This window comes from Ovis canadensis, chromosome 7, assembly GCF_042477335.2.
Source record: "Ovis canadensis isolate MfBH-ARS-UI-01 breed Bighorn chromosome 7, ARS-UI_OviCan_v2, whole genome shotgun sequence".
NCBI lineage: Eukaryota > Metazoa > Chordata > Mammalia > Artiodactyla > Bovidae > Ovis > Ovis canadensis.
The window spans coordinates 64,815,722-64,838,422 of NC_091251.1; the positions used below are offsets into that span (position 1 = coordinate 64,815,722).

A 22,701-nucleotide genomic window follows, 5' to 3' on the forward strand; every position below is an offset into this window, starting at 1 on the left:
TGTCTTGTGGCCTAAAACATAGATGGAATGGTTAGAGCTTTTGCCTCTTTCTGCACTATGAGGGTAAGGACCACACTTACAAATGGCAAAGACGCTAGCTGTAAAGTACCTGGATTTCTGATGCTTTCGTGGAGTAAAACAGCCATACTTGCCACCAAGGGCTTCAATGGTGGCTCAATGGTAAAGAATCCACCTGCCAAAGCAGGAGATGTGGGTTCAATCCCTAGGTCAAGAAGATCCCCTGGAGAAGGAAATGGCAACCCACTCCAATATTCTCACCTGGGAAAGCCCATGGACAGAGGAGCCTGGTGGGCTACAGTCCATGGGGTCACAAAAGAGTTGGACAAGACTTAGCGACTGAACAACTTGACTTCCATATAAGGGAACAATAGAACATCTATCTTTAAATCCTACTAGTTAGGGTTACTAACAGCCAAATGTCATGGCAATGACAATGGCAAGGGATGAGGTAAAGGGAGTTTAGAGTGGAAGAAGAGAAAGAAAAAATGAACTCTGAAGATCTTAAATATCTAGTGTTAGAAGAGAGGCAACCAGCAGATATTATAAGAGAATTTAAGGAGAACTTTCAAACAAGACTTTTGTTGTATTCCTTATGGAACTAATAACCAACATTAAAGTACCTTTCATTTTGTTACCCTTGTTAGATCAGTTATTTAACACCAGAATTTTTTTTATCCCAAAGACTCATATTAAAAAAATAAAATCAACTGCAACTTCTGCCTTACAATTAACATCATAGGCACAGATAGAGTCATTGGTACACAAACTACTAGGAAGTCTTGATAAGGTTTATTTATTTTTCATTCATTTACTGCTCCTTTATCAGTTTGGAGACTCATGTAAAAAGAGATTTGAAGGGAGGATAGGTTCATGAACAAGAAATAGCATGGTGATGCCACTGGAGGTTGCTAGAATTGCCTAGCCTTTCACTTGGGGGCAATCCCTAGCAGGGGTGTGAGGCTTGGGACAAATTATTATGCACAATATCACATTCTTCCTACATGCCTCTTGGCCAGGGTTGTACACAAAGTTATTCAAGTCAAATCAACATGAACTTAATTGAAGGCAGGCTAGGTGGGCAAAAAGTCTGCATGAGAGTACCATGAAGTTGAGATGTATATCCGGCTGAAGAGGGGCTTCTCATTTCAAACAGCTTTCTTGACCGTAGCACTGGTTATTGGACCACCATCTAATACTACTGCCTCTATTTGAACTTCATGATCATTCCAGGTACCAGCTATATAGGGCTTCTCCTATCTTTTCGCTGGGAAATAATAACTACTCTAGTTTATCATATGTCAGTAAATTGCCTGCTTAATTCTTCATAATGATTTTGGATCCAGACAGAAAGAATAAGAAATCATGAGTCAAATCAGTGGTTGGGGGGATTATCTTCACTACTGCTATTAGCTATATGAGCTGATGCTTTATAAATCACTGGGAATTCTGGTTAATTTTATTAACAGTTTTAGGTTGTATGTATCCTTCTCGTCCATTCATTAAATTTTAGTAGGAAGATGGAAGCTATTTCTATATCTGTCTGAAACCAAGACCTGAAATCACATGAATGTTCTACTTAAAATATATAAATGTGTATCAAGAAGAGATTAGGGAAAGTTATTTCCAAAATCAAAGGGCATAGAGAATAGTCAGATTATTTTACTCCTAACATACTAAAACCACAAATATGTGACAATTTATAAAATAGAAATTAATACTATTATAGCTTTTTAAATTTAGTTAAGCCAAAAATTCCTGACCATTTTGGAATTTTGCACTATGTTAATTGCCACTCTTTCTCCCTAATGCAGATGATAAAATCTGAATGATGTATTGATGGAATTTTGATACATAATACAAACTAAAGGGGTCCTGCCAAACATAAAGTCCAACAAAATCTTATATAACAAACTATTAATATGGGCTTATTATTAATGTCTTATTAATATTCTTTCCGCACTTTAATTGTTTATTCTGAATTCCTTAAGGAAAATTTAAATTAGATTTTGAGATTCCAGAGTTTTGCAAATTTCTGCAACTGTAGGAAAAGGACTCATTTGAAAAGACCCTGATGCTGGGAAAGATTGAAGGTGGGAGAAGGGGGAGAAAGAGGATGAGATGGTTGGATGGCATCACTGACTCAATGGACATGAGTTTGAGTAAACTCTGGGAGTTGGTGATGGACCTGGAGGCCTGGTCTGCCGCAGTCCATGGAGTTGCAAAGAGCTGGACACGACTGAGCGACTGAATTGAACTGAGGAAAAGGACAAGGTATTAATCCTAACTTAGACAGTGAGCACTTATCGTTTTCCCCATTCCCTTTGGGGTGGTTTATTTGGTGAGGACCATCCTGTGACTGTAGAAGTATAAAACCCATCAGATATGGCTGTAAAATAAGCATGATTATTCCATAGTATAGGAGGTCCTAGTTTATTTTCTCCCTTTTTTGCTACCTTCCAGCGGTGCTGCAGATCAAAGCTTACTTAGCTAAGCAGATTTACAGGGTTAAGCCTGAAGGTTGGACATTATTGGCAGACCACATGACAAGAAATATTAATTGGTACAGTGTTCACAAGTCACAGGGAGTGAATTTCAGGTCCTGAGTCTGATCTGGATCCTGAGTCGCATCAAGACTAATGCGATCCCTTCTAGCGTCCCCATTTGCCGCCATGCGCAGGCTGGGCTTTGCACATGGGTCCCAAGGTCCGGCTGCTTTTGGAATCCGCAGCCTCAACCGACAAAATACAGGTCTCATTCCTAGCTTATGGAGAGAGTGAGGCGGATCTCAGCGAGAAGTGTTGCTGAGGAGAGCCGCAGCTTTGCTTCCCTGGGGAAGGGCTGACGTCCTCCGGGCGCCACTGCCCGCTTGGCGAAATGCCTGGGGTCTGCCTAGATCTCCGAGGCGGCGAGGTCTGGCCTCATCCTCCTGGTAGGGAGCCGGAAGGCACGCCCCCACTCCTCCCACGCCAGCCCCAGCGAGCACGCTCCCCCACCGCTCGCGGTTCCCCGGCCCGGAGCGTTTTCACGCGCGCCGCCGCCGAGGCGCCGCAGGCCCTCCCCGCCCCGCTTCCTCGTATCACTAGCGCTGGTCGGCCGCTGGGGGCGCTGTGCGGACTGACGAGGACCGCCCCCTCTTCCTCCCTCTCCTCCGCCTCCTCCCTCTCCTCCGCCTCCTCCTCCTCACTACAGTTCCCACTCTGGGTGGGAGCGAGCGCGTCCGGTTTGCCGGAACCTTTCGGAAATGGCAACTTGCGCGGTGGAGGTGTTCGGGCTCCCGGAGGACGAGGTGAGGGGCACGCGGGACTCCGGGCGGGCTTCCCATCGCGCTGCCCATCAGCGGGACTGGAGGAGGGGGCGGCGGCCGGAGGGGCGGCTGTCAGCGCCCTCCTCCCTCTCCGCGAGACCCGGGAGCGCGCCGGGCGCTGGGGGGACCCCTCGAGACTGCCCGGCTCGCACAGGCTTGTGGGCGGGGGCGTTGCTTTAGGAAGCCGCATTTTCTTCGCGAGCCTGTGGACTCCACACTCCTCTCTTCCCTAGAACCGCCGCCTTCCTTGTCAGTTTCCTTCAGGAAGTGATGAGGAGCGGGGCTAGGCAGCCCTCGGCTTGAGAGCGCGGGGGCACGCGCAGCACCTCGCCTGGCCCTTCCTGCCACCCCCAGCCGAGAATGCGTGAGCTCCGGGAGGGGGTGGGGCGCATTTCCCTGGAGCTTAGCATCCCGGCTGTTGATTAGACGATTCTGGCAAAGAGAAGCCCTTTGGGCTTAACTTTATGGACTTTGACCTGAAGGTTTCCAAGAGAAGTGTCATTAGGTTTTTTTTCTTTTCTTTTCTTTTTCTTTTGATATTCTTTTAAACCCTCTTAGAGGAGATGGGGATGGGAAAGCAGGGAGATAGATTTTTTCCCCCTTCCTATTTAGCAACAAGTGTCAAGTGTGGAAAGTTCATGCAATGTTTCCCTGGTCTTCATTGGTATTTTACAGATGAAGCCAAAAAAGTATAAATATTTAAAAGGACTTGCCACAGCTGTTCAATCTTGAAATTCTGTGATTTGAGAAGGCAAAACTGTCTCTTATCAGCTAAATAACTTATGCTGGTTATGCCTTGTGCTTATTAAAAACAAGCGTATTTGTAAAGAGTAGTTGGATTTTAAATGAGATGGGGCTTCCCTGTGTTATTGGTGATTGTCTCAAAAATGGGAATGGTGGAAAATGAAAAGAATGTCTAGTCTAACAGTGACTGGTTAAATTTTGCTCACAAAAAAATAAGAGCATTCTTGCCGATTGAATAAGCTGTCACATGTACCTGTTATCAGGATTAGACCCAATTAACTGTAAATCTTTCAGCCTACTTTAGATTAATTACTTAGATTGTTCTAAGTGTTGTAATAGTGCTTTCTCTTGGTAACTTGGTATCTTCAGTCTCTACAAAGTATCTTTATGTTTCTCTTGAAAGTGTCTGGTTTATAAGCAGTGGGCAACTTGTTGATGCAAGCAAGTTATCTCAGAGTGTTTTGAGAATGTGATGCAATGGAGAAGGCAATGGCCCCCCACTCCAGTACTCTTGCCTGGAAAATCCCATGGATGGAGGAGCCTGGTAGGCTGCAGTCCATGGGGTCGCTAAGAGTCAGACATGACTGAGTGACTTCACTTTCACTTTTCACTTTCATGCATTGGAGAAGGAAATGGCAACCCACTCCCGTGTTCTTGCCTGGAGAATCCCAGGGACAAGGGGGCCTGGTGGGCTGCCATCTATGGGGTAGCACAGAGTTGGACACGACTGAAGTGACTTAGCAGCAGCAGCATGTGATGCAATTAGAACTGAATGTCTTAGTTATTGCTACCAGAGGAGAAACAAGTGGTGGACAAATGGTGGCCTCTTGGCAGTCCTAAGGAAAGACTGTCAGTATGTTATGGCTGAAGATAATAATCTAGCTAGTGTCCCATTATTGTTCTGTAGAGGGGATCAGAAGAAACTAATGCAGTGTTGAAACTATGATAGCTTTCTTCTTTTCAGACCTGTCTCCCTGCTTGCTACAACAAACTGTTCAAGGCAGATAATCTCAGACTGGCAGACAGGCCTTGGACTTTCTTTTCCTTTCCTTGTTACTACTTAGAGGTAGGTTCTGCTAGTCCAGGTTTCTCATCTCACTTTCTTCCAGCAGAACCAGCTGATCCTAGATATCATCTTGCCAGAGGTGTCATTCATTCTGTTCCTTCCTCCCTCCATCCCTCCCCCTTCTTGGTACAGATCTGTGTTTTCAGTTATTTGCTTCTCACATCATTCTTCTTCCCAACTGAGATAAATCAAATTATGCCAGTTGGTGGGTGGTCAGTCAGCAATTGGTACTCAGGGCCAGAAACTCCACCCTTTGAAATGAGGTTTTCCTAAACTGGCTGAAGGATTTGTACTTCTGGGTACTTTCATGGTGTGGGGCCCACTCTGTTGGCATGTTGGGTGTCCTGGTTGTCAGTCTCATGACTCAGATTTCCCTCCTGCTCTCTCTGTTCCCTTTTTCCTCACTGAGGAAGAGTGAGATTGGAAGATAAGAGACAAGATGATAAAGTGTCATCTTCCACTTCTTCCAGTGTAATTTGGGTTATTCATTTAACAGACACTTTTTAGCAGTCTGTTCTGTATTGTGTAGTATGCTAGGCACCAGGTACACAGGGAAAAAAAGCTGTGTCCTCCTGTTTTGTGAGAAGCTCATAGTCTGTGGGGAAGACAAAAATCGCTTGTATTCTGGTAGAGATTTCCATTTCATCACTATCATTTGCCTTTTATTTTCTGATCTATCATAAAAGTAAAAGAGGGCTTAGAAAAATCACCCCCTCATTCTTTTTATGTTTTCAAGAAAAACATTGCAGCTATGTCATTTTCTAAAACTCACAGACTAGCCTTGGAATAGGCAGCCCTCTGCTGTTGGTTATAAGTAAGATAGGTTTCCTATGGCAGCAAAAAGAGGTGATTATTTTAAATTAGAAACAGAAACAAAGAGAAAAATGAATGGAGATGGGATAGAAGATGGTGAGAGAACTGTAATTTAACCAGTATATACTGGAGAGCCACTGAGTCACACTGTATGAGCGTGTTAGTATACCAAAATTTAGGTCATTATACCTCTCTCTCCAACTTGTCAGTGAGTTTTAGCTCTTCTTCCAAATTTAAGTGTCTTTGAGTAAGAGATAGTCCTGGCTCCATGTACAGAATTTGGTCATTAAAGTTTAATAAACTAAGAAAGTAGTGTAATTTATACCAAATTTACTCTGACAACCTCTTTTTAAAAAATATTTATTTGTTTGTTTGACTGCCATGGGTCTTAGTTGTGGCATGCAGGATCTAGTTCCCAGACCAGGGATCGAACCTGGGCCCCTTGCATAGGGAGCTCGGAGTCTCAGCCACTGGACCACTAGGGAAGTCCCTCTGACAGTCTTTTGGGATTAATAGTAGCAGATAACCCCCACCCAGCTGTGGTAAGTAGTGTGATATACATGGGGCCGGCCACTCAGCATCCTTTCCCCTTCATTTCAGTGGGCTTATCTCTTACACAGAGGCTAGAAAGCCAAACACCATGTTTCTCAGACTCTTGCATTTAGCCTCCCAGAAAGAGGTGGTGAAACAGTTTTCCCAGTGAGGTACCCCTACTTGAGATGGGGAAGGTCCAAATAAAGTGATGCTGTATAACTTCTGGTTTCTTTGGCTTTTTCTGCTGACAAGCATAGTCATATAGACATTTGAGTTTTTCTAACAAAAGTCTTTCAGTGCCTGATAAGTTGTTTTGTGGGCATTGATAGGAAATTACAGAAATAGTGGTGGTGGCAGCTTCCTGGCATCTAGATGGATTATATTTGTAAAGTCAGCAGGTCTGATGGTGGCTCCTGATAACCTTCCTTTCTCAGATGTGGCAGCTTCCTGGGTAGGCCAGTTCTGAGGTGTTTTGGAGTTCTCTAAAGGCACAGCCTAAAGCCTACCTCTCCAGCTCTTTTGGAAGCACCTAATTCCCTGTATGAGCTTCTTTCTTCTGAAAATATCTAGAGTACCTTCTATTTCCTGCAGCTGAAACCTGACTGAAAAGGAAAAGAAGGAAATAAAGAGGAAAGGATTGAGTCTCCATTGCCAGTTTGGGAGCAGAGTTTGCACATGCAGAAGAATGGATGTCTCTGACGCTGACATCTATGACAGTACTTAAGCAACAGGGTTTCTAAGAAGTGCATGTTCTGACACTTCTAGACCCACTGTCACTGAGCAGAAGCAGACCCTTCCTGCCCTGGCATCATACTGAGCATGAGAACCAAGTTCCCAAACCTGTGTTCACTGCACACAAAGGAGAAGCACAGTGTACGTGGCAGCCGTGTTAGTGTCTAACCCAGGACTTCATGTGGTGTTCGTTTCATCACTGCTTGTTTGCAGTTCTTTAATTCCAGCATCATTCTAATTAGTTTTTGTGAGTTTCCATAGGAAACTAGTTCATTTTTAATAATTTGCTTTTTAATTATGTTAAACCAACTGAAAAGTTGGAAGTACAGTACGAAGAACTCCAAATCCTCCTAAAGCAGATTCTCCATCTATTGTTATTTCACTGTAATTGTTCCATAACCTTTTAATTGTCATTTTCATTAGTCTTTTTTTAGAACCATTTGAGGACAACTTGCAGATAGGATTCCCTATCACCACTAAATACTCTTTATTTTCCTACAGGAAGAATGCTTTCCTGTATCACAGCCATCCAGCCCTCTAAGCTAGGAAGACAACATTGTTATGACACTACCACCCAATCCACGGGTCCCATTCAGTCTTTGACCAGAGTTCTAATAATTTCTCTTCTTTCACAGTGTAGAATCCCATCCAGGAGCGTATGTTGCACGTACTTTGTATCAGTTCCTTGGTCTTTCTTATCCTTAACGGTTGTAAGGAGCGCAGGCTGTATAACCTGTCAATGTTCCTCAACTTGCATCTGTTTACTCTTTCCTCAGGATGATGTCAAAACCATGCTTTTGGGGCAGGAATCATTGAGTTAATACTGTATTCTTCTCAGGGTATATCAGTTCAGTTCAGTTCAGTCACTCAGTTGTGTCCGACTCTTTGCGACCACATGGATCGCAGCACGCTAGGCCTCCCTGTCCATCACCAACTCCCGGAGTTCACTCAGACTCACGTCCATTGAGTCCGTGATGCCATCCAGCCATCTCATCCTCTGTCGTCCCCTTCTCCTCCTGCCCCCAATCCCTCCCAGCATCAGAGTCTTTTCCAATGAGTCAACTCTTCTCATGAGGTGGCCAAAGCACTGGAGTTTCAGCTTCAGCATCATTCCCTCCAAAGAAATCCTATGGCTGATCTCCTTCAGAATGGACTGGTTGGATCTCCTTGTAGTCCAAGGGACTCTCAAGAGTCTTCTCCAACACCACAGTTCAAAAGCATCAATTCTTTGGCGCTCAGCTTTCTTCACAGTCCAACTCTCACATCCATACATGACCACTGGAAAAACCATAGCCTTGACTAGATGAACCTTTGTTGGCAAAGGAATGTCTCTGCTTTTCAATATGCTATCTAGGTTGGTCATAACTTTTCTTCCAAGGAGTAAGCATCTTTTAATTTCATGGCTGCAGTCACCATCTGCAGTGATTTTGGAGCCCCCAAAAATAAAGTCTGACACTGTTTCCACTGTTTCCCCATCTATTTCCCATGAAGTGATGGGACCGGATGCCATGATCTTAGTTTTCTGAATGTTGAACTTTAAGCCAACTTTTTCACTCTCCTCTTTCACTTTCATCAAGAGGGTTTTTAGTTACTCTTCACTTTCTGCCATAAGGGTGGTGTCATCTGCATATCTGAGGTTATTGATATATGAAGGGGTGCTTGATTTTGGCTTTTCTCATCATCTCATCATCGTCTAACCTTGATCACTTGGTCATGTTGGTGTCTGCTAGGTTTCTTCTTGGTGATATTACTGCTTTCCCTTTATAATTGATAGATATCTTGTGGAGGCATATTCAGAGACTGTGGTGGTATCCTATTCCTCATTCATCATGAAAGGTTGTTGTTGAACGAAGAGACACCGCAATTCTTGGCCTCTGGAGGAGAAGAATTCAATATGGGGCCGCAGACGAGGATTGGTCTCTCAGAGCTTTTGTGTAATAAAGTTTTATCAAAGTATAAAGGAGATAGAGAAAGCTTCTGACATAGGCATCAGAAGGGGGCAGAAAGAGTACCCCCCTGCTAGTCTTCAGCTGGATGTTAATATAGTCACTGCTGCTGCTGCTAAGTCACTTCAGTCGTGTCCGACTCTGTGCGACCCCATAGACAGCAGCCCACCAGGCTCCCCAGTCCCTGGGATTCTCCAGGCAAGAACGCTGGAGTGGGTTGCCATTTCCTTCTCCAATGCATGAAAGTGAAAAGTGAAAGTGAAGTCGCTCAGTCGTGTCCGACCCTCAGTCATGTCCAACCCTCAGCGACCCCATGGACTGCTGCCTTCCAGGCTCCTCCGTCCAGGGGTTTTCCAGGCAAGAGTACTGGAGTGGGGTGCCACAGTTTGTTAATGAAAGAAAGGAATGTCTTAAAACTCAGAATGGCACTGGGCCCCTCACCCATAAGATGCATTTTGGAATAATCTTGACACCAGACGATTCATCCCGGGCCATAAAATGATTAATTTGAATCTTGTAGAAGGGCAGATTACCATACAAATAGTTTAGTTTACATAGATTAGGGGAACAATATCTGAGTATAACATACTTGTTTGTCAAGTAGGTTCTGAGCCGTTAGGCAGAACCGACTTGAAGACGGAGTTTGTGGTAAATGCATAGTACATTAACATAGCTTAAGACAAACATTTCATAAGAAAAATGCATTGGTTAACTCAAGGTTATGGCAACACAGTATTTTAAGAGGAACCTCCTTTTAAATTTGTATAGAGAAGGAAAAAAATATCGCTAGTTTGTTTCCTCCTGCCGCTTAAGAGAGATAAAAATACACTTGTAAGCTGTTTCCTCTATTTGGAGACCCCTGGCCTTCCTGCCTGTTACCCCCTCAATTAGACCTGCATCCACTAATTTTAATATCCGTCCATGACTTCCACCTGAAACAAATGCTGCTGTTTTTATTTCCATTTTTATTAATTAATGTTTTGTGTAAGAAGAACCTTTTCTTTCTTGACCATTTGCTATCCATTTATTTATTTGTATCAGCATGGACCTGTAGAATCCCACCTATTCAATGGGTTGTAATTAGTCTCTATCCTTAAATATTTTATGGCTCAAACTATCTCGATTTGGCCAGTGGAAGCTCTTTCAAGGAGGTTCCTGTGTCCTTATGGCAAGTCCCCATCATTCTTTGAACTCTTCATTACTTTTCTGGCAGTAGATTGTTCTAGGCTCCTCTTATATTTTGCCTGGTCCAGCACTTTCTGGGATCAGCCATTTCTCCTAGAAACACTGGTTCATTTAGTAGGGAAATGGTTTTTAGAGAGGGCATCCCTGGTGGCTCAGATGGTAAAGAATCTGCCCACAATGCAGGAGACTTGGATTTGATCCCTAGGTTGGGAAGATCCCCTGGAGAAGGGAATGGCTACCCACTCCAGTATTCTTGCCTGAAGAATTCCATGGACAGGGGAGCCTGGCGGGCTACAGTTCATGAGGTCACCAAGAGTTGGACATATCTGAGTGGCTAAAACTAACAGTGAAAATTCTGAGTTTCATTATCCTCATTCTGTTTACTTGTTTGCTTAGTCCCAATTTACATATGTTTCTGGTATAAGTGATCTTCCAATCATGCAGGTATGTCCTCTGTCTGCCACTTCTGCACCCTGCGTTTAGCTCCCTGGGTGCCAGTGGGAGCACTGCTGTGTATGTCTATGCTGTCTTCCTCTCTCTCCTCTGAGTCCCATTCCAGTTGGCATGCTCCTGAAGCCTCTCCATATGGCACCTTTGTCTTCTCCTCAGTTCCCCATGCTGTGGACCTGCTGCTCATGCACCTCCATGCACCTTACTGCTCCCCCCAAACTCTGCCCAAGGCCTGTTGTTGATTCCTCTGCACCAGGAAGAGAAGAGAAGGGACTACATTTTTTTTTTTTAATAGCTAACTATTAACAATTCCTATATCGCATGGGAATAGAATCTTGGAGGTACCCTTTAAATATATCACTTAGGGAGAGGAGGGGTATAAAAATTGGAATTTGACTAGGTTGTAATTCTGGCCCTGTCACTTACAGGACACCCGGCATAAGTTTTTGTCATTTGTCCAGACAGGATATTTAAGTCAGCCATTTGCCTACCTCCTAGCTATATCTGGTATTAAGAATATTATATTCTACCACACCTGGAGACCTATAAGATTGCTGATTTGAATTGCTAAACTCACTGTTCTACTGAATCAATGTTACTGACTTCTTCCTTTTTGAAGCTTCCATTTAGTCTGTACTCTGTCCCAGTCCTGTCAAAGTTTTAAGAGCATAAATGAACTGGAAAGTTAAGAAATCTTCAGATAAATGCTGAGAGAAAGACACAGCACAAACAAATACAAAAATGTCTTGATGAGACTTTTGTGAAATAAATATATCTGTAGCATAACCTCCTGGCCTGACCCAAATACTTGACTTTCCTTGAGTGAGCCATGCTAGAGTGATGAAAAGACTAATGTGGACAAACAGTCATGTCAGTGCAGATAGATGCTTTAATGAAAATATCCTCCTCCAGGGTGAAAAAGTCAATTGAAATATAATCATCAGTTCAGTCTGAATACTTGCTATACACAGATTTCCAGGTTCTGTGTTCTATATACTTTGTGATTATCCCAACTGTCCTGAGAAACTAGGTACTGCTATCTTCATTTTACAGATGGGAAATCTGAAATTGTGATTTGCTCAAGGACTTAATCTCAGTAGGTAGACTGAGCGACTTCACTTTCACTTTTCACTTTTATGCATTGGAGAAGGAAATGGCAACCCACTCCAGTCTTCTTGCCTGGAGAATCTCAGGGTCAGCAGAGCCTGGTGGGCTGCCGTCTGTGGGGCTGCACAGAGTCGGACACGACTGAAGGGACTTAGCAGCAGCAGCAGCAGATGTAGGATTGAAACCCAGAACTCTTTTGTACCAAAGTCATGGTCTTTCCTCTGTCCTACTGCGAATAGTTGCTCAAATAAAAAGGTTTAACAGAAGAGATGCTCAGTAAGAGGATGAATGGAACATGTGCAGAATTAACTTGTAACTATTCCTCTGTTCTTCTGAATCTTCTTCTTTTTTTTTTTCTTATAGCTTTTCGGTGGACCTATGAAGTACTTGAATTCTGTATTTGCTTGACAAATATTTGTTGAACATTTAATATATATAAGTCATTTGAGTCAGAACATTCGGTTATAATGAAGGACAGCAGACTTTACTGAATTTATAGCCTAGAGGCAGAGAGGGTCATTATATAATCACACATCAATGTTTTATAAATGTTATGAAGGAAAAGGTGTGTAAGATATAAATATATAACAGGAAAAAAAAAGAATTAGTCTTATAGGGAGGAGGGGAGAGAATATGAGGAAAAGCAAAGGAAGTACACTAAAGATGGATAGGAGTTAGCCAGGCAGGGAAGGGGAAACGCCTTCTAGGTAAACAGAAGTGCATGTGCGAAAGATGAAAAGGAGATGACCAGAAAGACACCTGGAGTGTTGGAGAAAGTGGGACGGTATCAGGAGTTGAATCTGGAGTGGAGAGCAGACCCCAGTGAGGCACGGTCTTAAGGCCATTTATTAAGTATTTTGTATGGGATCCTTCGGCTTCCCAGGTGGCACTAGTGGTAAAGAACCTGCCTGCCAATTCAGGAGACATAAGAGATGTGGGTTCGATCCCTGGGTCAGGAAGATCCCCTGGAGAAGGAAATGGCAACCCACTCCAGTGTTCTTGCCTAGAGAATCCCATGGACAGAGGAGTCTGGCGGGCTACAGTTCATAAGGTTGCAAAGGGTCCAACACCACTGAAGCGACTTAGCACGCATGCATGCATGGGATCCTAAGTGGAATGGAAACTAATTGATTACCTGTGTTACCTTACACACATCATCATCACCACCAACATTGCTATTATTTTTCTCATAATTTTTTCCACATGTATTTAATATTTTCTCTTCTTGTTTTTTCTTCCATTTCTTCCCATACCTCTGACTTTGCCTCTGGGTTGACTTTTTTCCTGCCTGGAGAAATTCTCTAGAATTTCTTTCAGTGAATGTTTCCTGCTAATGAACTTCATTGGTTTTTGTTTTTGTCTGAAAATGTCTTTATTTTACTTTTCTTTCCAGAGGGCAGGGAGGAGTACAATTTATCCATAGTGAAATGCACAGATCTTAGTGTACAATTTGATGTACAATGATTTTCAACAACATGCATAGCCAAGCGTAGCTGACAACCCAATTAAGATGTAGAACATTTCCATCACTCCTAAATGTTTCCTTGAGACTTCTCCCATTCAATTTCTCACCTTCACTCGGGCAGCTTTTTATTGCCATGGATTAGTTTTGCCTTGGTCCTGAAACTTTGTTTAAATGAAATCATACAGTATATACTTTTTGGTGTCTGGCTTCTTTTATTTAATGTTATGTTTTTCAAAGTAATCATGTGGTTGTTTGATTTAGTAGCTCATTGCTTTTATTGCTGAGGCTTCCCTGGTAGCCCAGCTGGTAAAGAATCTGCCTACTAGGTAGGAGACCTGGGTTCAATTCCTGGGTTGGGAAGATCCCCTGAAGAAGAGATAGGCTATCCACTCCAGTTTTCTTGGGATTCCCTGGTGGCTCAGATAGTAAAGAATCCACCTGCAATATGGGAGACCTGGGTTCGATTCCTGGGTTGGAAAGATCCTGTGAAGGAGGGCATGGCAACCCACTCCAGTATTCTTGCCTGGGAAATCCCATGGACAGAGGAGCCTGGCGAGCTACAGTCCGTGGAGTCACTAAGAGTCGAAGAAGACTAGGGACTAAGCATAGCACACAGTATTCCATTGTATGAATTTACTTTACCAGATGTTTATGCACTCTGCTTTTGATGGACCGTTCATTTGTTTCCAGGTTTTGGCAATTATGAATAAACCTACTATGAACGTTCATCTATAGATCTTTTTTATGGAAATTATATTTTCCACAAATATAGGATATCAACTTGATATGTTTCATTCCAGGCGTGTTTTATGTATAAATAAGCATTGGTATATGTGTGTGTTAAGTCACTTCAGTCATATCCGACTCTATGTGACCCTGTGGACTGTGGCCTACCAGGTTCCTCTGTCCATGGTATTCTCCAGGCAAAAATACTGGAGTGGGTTGCCATTTTCTTCGCCAAGGGATCTTCTGACCCGGGACCGAACCTGTATCTCTTTTATATCCTGAACTGGTAGGCAGGTTCTTTACCATTAGTTCCACCTGGAAACCCAGAAGCATAGGTATAGTGTAACACATTTTAAAGTAGTGTTAAGATGTAAGATAATGATGAGATTCTTTTGGGGGGAGGTTAATGATTGATTAAAAAAGTTATAGTTTTTAAATGAAGAATACTCTTAGAGCTGCATTAACTAGCACTTCTCTTTCTCACCCTCATGCTCTTTACCTGCAGTTCTGAATTTTAGTATCCTTCATAATCATCTGCAGAGTTTGTTAAAACAGACTTCTGGCCCATCAGTAGTGTATTTTCAGTAGGTTCTGAAAATTTCAATAGATTCTGAAAATCGGAGTTTCTAAACTCATACTACTGCTCCAGGGAATACACTTTGAACATCTCTAATGTCTCTTAAATCTAAGAATTCTGGGTATTCTAGTTTATCGTGGTTATTACTGCCAAAAACTCCTGAGGAATTTTGATCATATGTAGCAAATATATAGCAGTCATATATATATTCCAGCATTACTAGGACAACCCTGATTTCATTTAGTTTTAAATAAAGATGATCTATCATTTATATTTTCATTTATATTTATACTTTTATAAAATGTTTCAAGCAAATTTACACAGCAGAGAAGGAAAACTGCCATCAAGCCACAGGTTCCAATATTTAATTTGGAAGAAAAGTAATATATAAAAAAGTTAAATCCCTGCCTTCTACCGTAGTACATTTTTTGTTATGTAAATAGTATTTATATTATTACACTATGTAGATATAGTATTATTCGCATATGAACCATTGTACCATATTTGTAATTATTTATTGTACACTTTTGTTTGCTTTCATTTTCTGTATGGCTGTCACATATTAAGGGAATTCTGGCAGTTCAGTAGTTAAGAATCCACCTGCCAGTGCAGAAGATGTCTTCTGCACTGGGTTCAATCCCTGGATTGGGAAGATCCCCTTTAGAGGGGGAAATGGCAACCCATTCCAGTATTCTTACCTGGGAAGTTCCATGGACAGAGGAGCCTGATGGGTTACCGTCCATGAGATCTCAAAAGAGTCAAGCATAACCGAGCAACTAAACAACATCACAAATTAAATTGCAAGCTGCCTAAAAGCTTTACAACTACTCAGTGTGTTTATACGTACACACATATGTAATGAATGCTGTCCATTCCCTTTTTTGCATTCTTGTTAGAGACAGCTTCTTGTTATGTTGAATTCCGTCTGAACGGCTTGCACTCTACACCTGTCATACCACTATTGTCTGCAGGATTCCGTTTATCAGCATTGTGAGAATTCTCTTGATCTCTTTTCTGTGTTGGATCCACTGTTTTTTTTTCACCTCTTGTCTTCCTCTTTCCTGATTTAGTCCCATCCTTTGTATGAGTGGGCAGTTACTATTCACTAGAGCATTTCACAATAGGGTTATCTGAACCTATTATTATGGGTTATCTGAACCCTATCAATATGTGTTATCTGAAGCAATCCCATAGTGGTGGGATTCTGTATATACATACAGTATATACCCCCAACCCATAGTGGTGGGATACTGTATATATATACAGTGTATACCCCCAACCCCTTTGACTTCCGCACAGAGAAGTCTTCCAGTTTTCTGGGCCCAAGAAGGGAAGGGGCTGGGAGCTCACTGTTTGTGCAGACTTTCCCTTGCTTTTAATTTGGTACCTTATCCCTACTTTCAGCTACTTCAGAAAGGTTTATTGTTAATCAAGAATTTATCATCCCCTACTGTTGGCCAAGTAATCTGCTGGGTTCTATAAAGGATGCAAAGAAAACATAAAGATGAGTTTCTTGGTCTTCAAAATTTCACAATTTTAATAATCGAGAAAGACACATAGTTTATTGCCTCAGATACAAGATGGTATGTGATAGATGCTATGTAATTGAGCCTCTAACAAAGAGAAGGAAAATTCATATCAAGGGTTTTAGAAAAGATATCATTTGGTCTTTAAAGAAAGGACAGGCATTTTTTTAAGAAAAAAAATTTAAATTTATACCAAACTTTTTAAATTAAATTTTAAAACCTTTAAAACCTAACTTAAATTTTAAAACCTTTATCTCATTATTATGGTAGCTATTTTCATTGTTGCATATTTACTTTATCCATCTGAATTTATGATTTTATGGAGTTGTCACAGAATAGATACCATTTGGCAACTTGATTATTCCAATTAACATTATAATTATTTTCTGTCATTAAATAATATTAATAATTCCATTTTTAATGGTCTCTAAAGAATCTGCTCCGATGATATAGGGCTTTAACAATGAAGGGGTAGAGGATGGGGAAGAATCTCCCAGGCAGAGGGACTCCAGCTTATATAAAAACTCAGAGATAAGGAAACACAGGACATAATCTTTTTCAAGAAGTAGACTGGTGGGAGTGGGCAATGAAAGGAAGGGAGAAGGATGAAGAGGTTAACAAAAATTCTCCCAAGACCTTTGAGAGATGGAAAGACTTAAAGTTCTGGGTTTCCTGTTCCTGGTTTTTATTTATTTATTTGGTTGGGGAGGTTGACAGGAGATTAAGGCATAATTCACACTGTTTTCATGAATTGTAGAGAAAAGCTCAGCCTTTGGAAAGCTGCTTTTAATTACTGAAGCTGCCTGCATTGATAACACATTACCAGTTTGTTTCCCCCTGTCCTTGAAAAAAGCCACACATCTTTGCCTGCAATTTGCAACCTTTTCATTTAACCTTCAAAAATCAGTAAAGCTCTCTTATGAGTAAAAGAGGGGGAGAGTCCAGCTTTAGTGAAGAGCCCTGGTCTGGTTGAGGACAAAGACTCTGTTTTGATTAAGGAAAAGATGTTTCTTTTTTTTTTTTTTGTCTCTTTTTTCACTCATTTGAGTACTATCTAGAATTCTGTTAGTGATACTTTTAGTGTCACAATTCTAAAATTACTAAAGAGTTTGGTCTCTAGTTGCAACATATATGGCCTTCTCCTTCATTTTCAAAGATAATGTAGGTGTGATCTCTGATGATAGATGTGATCAAAGAGAGCAGTGGGGACAATTTTTTAGCATAAACTTATAAAATGAAATTATATTAATGCAAATATGAAAATAAATGGTATTTCTTATTTAGTTTCCCGGAAGACTCTTAAATCAATATAGCTTTACATCATTTAACCACAGCATCTGAAGTAGTTCTCATTTTTGTGGTTGTAAAATGCAAGGATAAAGTTTAAAAGTTAAATGTGTCTGTGACTGTAAATTATTACCCTTTGGAATTGTTTTTATTTAATGCTTGCTACATTTCTTCAGGAGACTTCTGGGGGATAGTTTCAGGCTAATGTGTATGATTTTTAAATCAGGAGATGGATTAACGGTAACAAATATGGATTAGCTTTTTTTAGAAGGGAATGATAATTTCTTCCCTCAATTAAGATCATGTACAAATCACAAACAATTGTCTGCACTTAGAAAAGATAAGATTATCAAATAACATTATTTTCTGAGGGTACCTTTGATTATACTTTACACTTGAAAAAATTTGTATTTGTTAAGTCATCCCTGAAAAGATATATGATTTTTAGAATCAGTCTTGGGAATTAGTACCTACTTAATTACTGAATAGAGTAGCCACTTTAATAGAGTAGCCACTTTCCAGTCAACTAGTATAGGAAAATTCAGTTGTAGGGCCAATAGAATATTTTAATTGACCTAATTATTCAGTGACCTTCCAGGAAAAAATGGTAGTTCTGTAAATCTCTTCAGATTTTTGGAAATCAGTCCCCACAGAAAACAGAAATTTCAGTTTACATTTTCCCTTCTGATTTCCAATTGCCTTTATTTCTGATACTTGAGGATTTGGTGATGGAGAAAAGTTATAAAATATTTAGTATCTCTAGTCAAGGATTTTTGTGTTATATGAATTTGTCATCTGAGTTTTATAGCTTACAGGGTATTTGTTATTATATTTATTCAGTGAAACTCCCAGGAATGAGGGTGGTTCTAAGTATTTAGAAATGGAAAAAGACTGAAATAAATAAATAAATACCCTATGATATGTATATTATCCCCCACCGAGATTTCTTCTCAAAAAGGAATATGACCTACTACTTGCTGATGGGATAATTTTATTTTAGAATGTTTATACAGTTTTAAAAGGTTACTTTCTATTTACAGTTATTACAAAATATTGGCAACATTCCCTGTGATGTACAATGCGTCCTTGAGCCTACCTTATACCCAGTGGTTTGCTACTCTGCCACTCTTATATTGCCCCTCCCAACTTCTCCCCACTGGAAACCACTAATTTGTTCTCTGTGTCTGAGCCTGCTTCTTTTTTGTTATATTCAGTGGTTTTTTGTATTTTTCAATTCCACATATAAGTATATCATACAATATTTGTCTTTCTCTATATAACTTATTTCACTTAGCATAATGCCCTGCAAGTCTATCCATGTTATTGCAAATGGCAAAATTTCATTCTTTTTTGTGGCTGAGTAGTATTCCATTGTGTGTATGTGTGTGTGTGTGTGTGTGTGTGTGTGTGTGTGTGTGACATCTTTTTTATCCATTCATCTGGCTGATGGAGTAATTTTAGAATAGGACCAGTTGGGTTCCTCTCTGTTAGGCAACATTTGTTTCACATTTGTTGATCTTATAAATGCTGCTGTGAAATTGTTGGCCTTGTGTAAGTCAGTGATAGTTTATCTAGGGCTTATATCTAATAGTGAAATTCCTGGGCTATTGATTTAGAGCTTTCAATAGATATTGCCAAATATCTCTTCAAAATTACTCTCATGAACAGTGTATTAGAGTTCTCACTTGTGTTTGTATTGGCAGCACATACACTAGAGATCTTTCTTTTTACTGGTGAAACTGAGGATCTTTTCATGTTTATTGACCATTCTGTATGATTTCTTATATTATGTTGTTTAAATATCACTTTGTGGGTTTTAGAAGTTCTTGATATATTCCAGATGGGCTTCCCGGTGGCTCAGCAGTAAAGAATCTGCCTGCAGTGCAGAAGATGCAGGTTTGATCCCTGGGTCAATCTCCTGGAGAAGGAAATGGCAATCCACTCCACTAGTCTTGCCTGGGAAATCCCATGGACAGAGGAGCCTGGTGGGCTACAGTCCATGGGGTTGCAAAGAGTCAGACAGGACTTACCAACCGAACAACAACGATAATATATCCTGGATAATCATAATTTGAACTTGGTATATATATTTTAGATATTTCTACCCTGTGTGTCCCATGGTTTTTTCATTTTGCTCATGGCATCTCTTTTCACACAAAGGATACATAATTTTAGTGTCAGAACTAACAACTTTTTGATTAGAGTTTGTATTTTTTAAAATTCTTTCTTCAGTGTCAGAAATATTCTAAAATATCTTAAGAATGTTTTAAAGTTTTCTTTTTCATTGTTAAAATTTGATGTATCTGGGGTTTGTTTTTATATATAGTATAAAATAGTGATCAAATATTATTGTTTACTTCTTTACTCATTCTCACCCCTCTGTATGAATTTTAGAATCATTTGTTAAGATCTATGAAAGAATTTAAGGAGGGGAGTTGGAATTGTATTGAGTTTGTAATTTACTTTGGAGAAAACATATAATAATATTAAATATTTACTTCCATGAATATAGTGAATTTCTTCATTTATTTATATTTTCCTTATTTTCTTTATTTACAGATTTTATCCATAAAGGTCTTGACACTTTTTCTTAATTTTGTTTCTCTATATCTAACAGTTTTGCTTATTTGTGAATTTTTTAAATGTGCATTCTGTTTTATAGTATTTTTACCCACCTTTTTTTATTTAAAAAAATTTCAGATCTATGGGACAACAAAACAATAGTATAATGAACACTTGATTACTTATCAGTCAGATCCAGAAATTGGCAACAGTTGGTTATTCTCTTTAGTTCCATATACACACACATTCATTTATGTTCAACTTTTTATTGGCTGAGCCATTTAAGCGTGAGTTGCAGACTTTATCCCTAAATACTTCAATATGTGTTTCTTAAAAATAGGATATTCTTACATAAAACCTCATCATGCTATTATGATACCCAAGAATTTTAATGTTTCATACATTGAAATATTAATACATTATAGTATTATTTAAAAATAGTTTATTGAATGGCATTTTAAAAATAATTTTACCTGTCTAAATAATTATTACAAATGATTATGAACTCTGAATTTTGTGTTATCCTGTACCTAGCAAAAATGATGAATCCATAAAAGTTCCAGTAATTTGGTTTTGGATTTTCTTGGCAACAATGATAAATTTTGCTCATTATAATAATTTGACTCTAGCTTCTTTGGATTTTCTTTGTAGCTAATCCAGTCATTACAAATAACAATACAATTTTTATTTTTCTCTATATACTTTTAGTCATTTTAATTCCTGAAAAAAGATTCTTCCTATTAATTTTAATATCCTGTTATCTTATTTGGTATATATATATATTTAAAGATATGTGTCTTAAGTAAGTTATAAATTACATGAAAATAAAATACGAATTTTTGTATTTTAGGAAAATTCCCGAATTGTGAGGGTAAAAGTTATAGCTGGAATAGGCCTTGCCAAAAAGGATATCTTGGGAGCTAGGTAAGTATAATAAGTTGGGATGCAATTTTAAAACTTTGTATTAATTAATTTTTTCTAACTTTGGTTAGATGAAAAATTGAGTGATATTGTTAGTAAACTGTTATATGAAGTTGGTTGTTTCCAGTTGGTTGTTTACCAACTTCCTTGATATCTGAATTGCAGAATATGTGAAATTAGGCAAAGGTATAACTCAGAAAGGTAGTTAGAAGGTACATTAGTGAATTCTGTTTCTGGGAATTAGTAAAATTCTAACATACTAATCCTTGAGCAGTTAACAACCACAAACTGTGAACATATTACTGAAAGCAGCAACTTAAAGGCAGTGGAGAGTGAACAGAGCAGGTAGAGTCTAGTGAAAGTCTAGTGAAGAGTCCCTGTTTGGAGGTGGGAGTTGCACTGAGTAAGTCTCCAATTTATGAATTAGTCTGAGGTCACATGGAATCAGAACATGGAAAAGTTATAATATTCATGGCCTAGGAAATCAGAAGACTTAATCTGAAGAAAACATAACAGTGTGAGGATTCTGGAATGGAAAGAACTGGAAAGGAGATTCCCAAACTATGTCTACTGTCATTTCTTGCTGACCCTGAATCACACATCTGATAGCAGATTCCAGACAACTTAACTAAGGACAGAAGATCAGAACAGAGATCAAGGTTGCTGCCCAAGAAACAGAGCTTGTGATTCTTGCCCAAGTAAGATAATTAATTACATGATAGAATTAAATAAAAACACAAATTCTTATCAAAGAGAAAATACAGCATCCACAGTCTCTACAACTTAACATTTATAATGTCTAAGATAGAATCCAAAGCTATGTAATCTACCAAAAAAAACAGGTAAATGAAACACATTCTCAGAAGAGGAAAAAAATATGCTCACATAAGTCAAAAATTGGAAATCTAGGAATAAAGTAGAAACCATAAAAAATGAAAATTCTAAAACTGAAAAATATATTAAATTAACATTCTGAGATGACATTAACAGCAGAATGGAGATGAAGAGGAAGAATTAATTAAACTTAGAGGTAGATCAATAGAAATTATTTCTCAGCAGGAGGTGAGAGAGAAACAGATTTAAAAAAATTTAAACAAACACAGAGAGAGCCTCAGGGGCTTGTTAAACAATACCACACAATCTAACATACTTGTAATTGGAGTCCTAGAAATAGAGGAGCGAGAATGAGGCAAAACTCTGTTTTAAGAAATAATGGCCATATTTTTTCCAAATTTGGTGAATAACACAAGTTTATAGAATCAAAAAACACGGAGCAGGATGAGTACTGAGAAGAGCATACTGAGGCACATAATAGTCATGCTGTTGAAAGCCAAGTATAAAGGACTGACAAAGCACTCAGAGAATGACAAATTATATACAAGGGACCTATAATTCAATTGACTACTGACTTCTCACCAGAAACTACAGAGCCCAGATTTTTAAAAAAGGGACAATAGAATAACTGTCAACCTAGAATTCTCTACTATATTCAGAGAAACTGTTCTTTAGTATGATGACAAAATAACATTTTCAGATAAAAGAAAGCTTTGAAACTTTGTCATTAGCAGACCTGCACTCTAATAAAAGCTAAAGTAAGTTCTCCCAGGTAAAGAGGATAGATGGCAGATGGAAACTCAGATCCTTACAAAGGAATATAGAGCATCAGAAATGGTAAACGTCTAGAAACATCTGAAAGACTTTGCTCTTTTCATCGTAATTTTTTAAAAAGCATGCC

General features: G+C 39.5%; 1 protein-coding gene across 4 annotated transcripts in view; it reads left to right on the forward strand.

The window, feature by feature from the left end:
- The first annotated feature begins 3,119 nt into the window (after window positions 1-3,119).
- The window catches only part of NEDD4 (NEDD4 E3 ubiquitin protein ligase), a 144,837-nt gene continuing 125,255 nt past the window's right edge, over window positions 3,120-22,701 (forward strand). For 2 of the 4 annotated variants that reach the window (XM_069596445.1, XM_070292488.1), the window contains exons 1-2: window positions 3,459-3,689; window positions 20,896-20,969. Coding sequence is in view for 2 of the 4 variants with exons in the window: in XM_069596443.1 (XP_069452544.1) it covers window positions 3,263-3,307; window positions 20,896-20,969 (119 nt within the window). In the remaining 2 variants the exon portion in view is untranslated. Of the gene's footprint in view, window positions 3,308-3,458; window positions 3,690-20,895; window positions 20,970-22,701 lie in introns of those variants that run through there. The other 2 variants (XM_069596443.1, XM_069596442.1) reach the window with 2 other exon arrangements.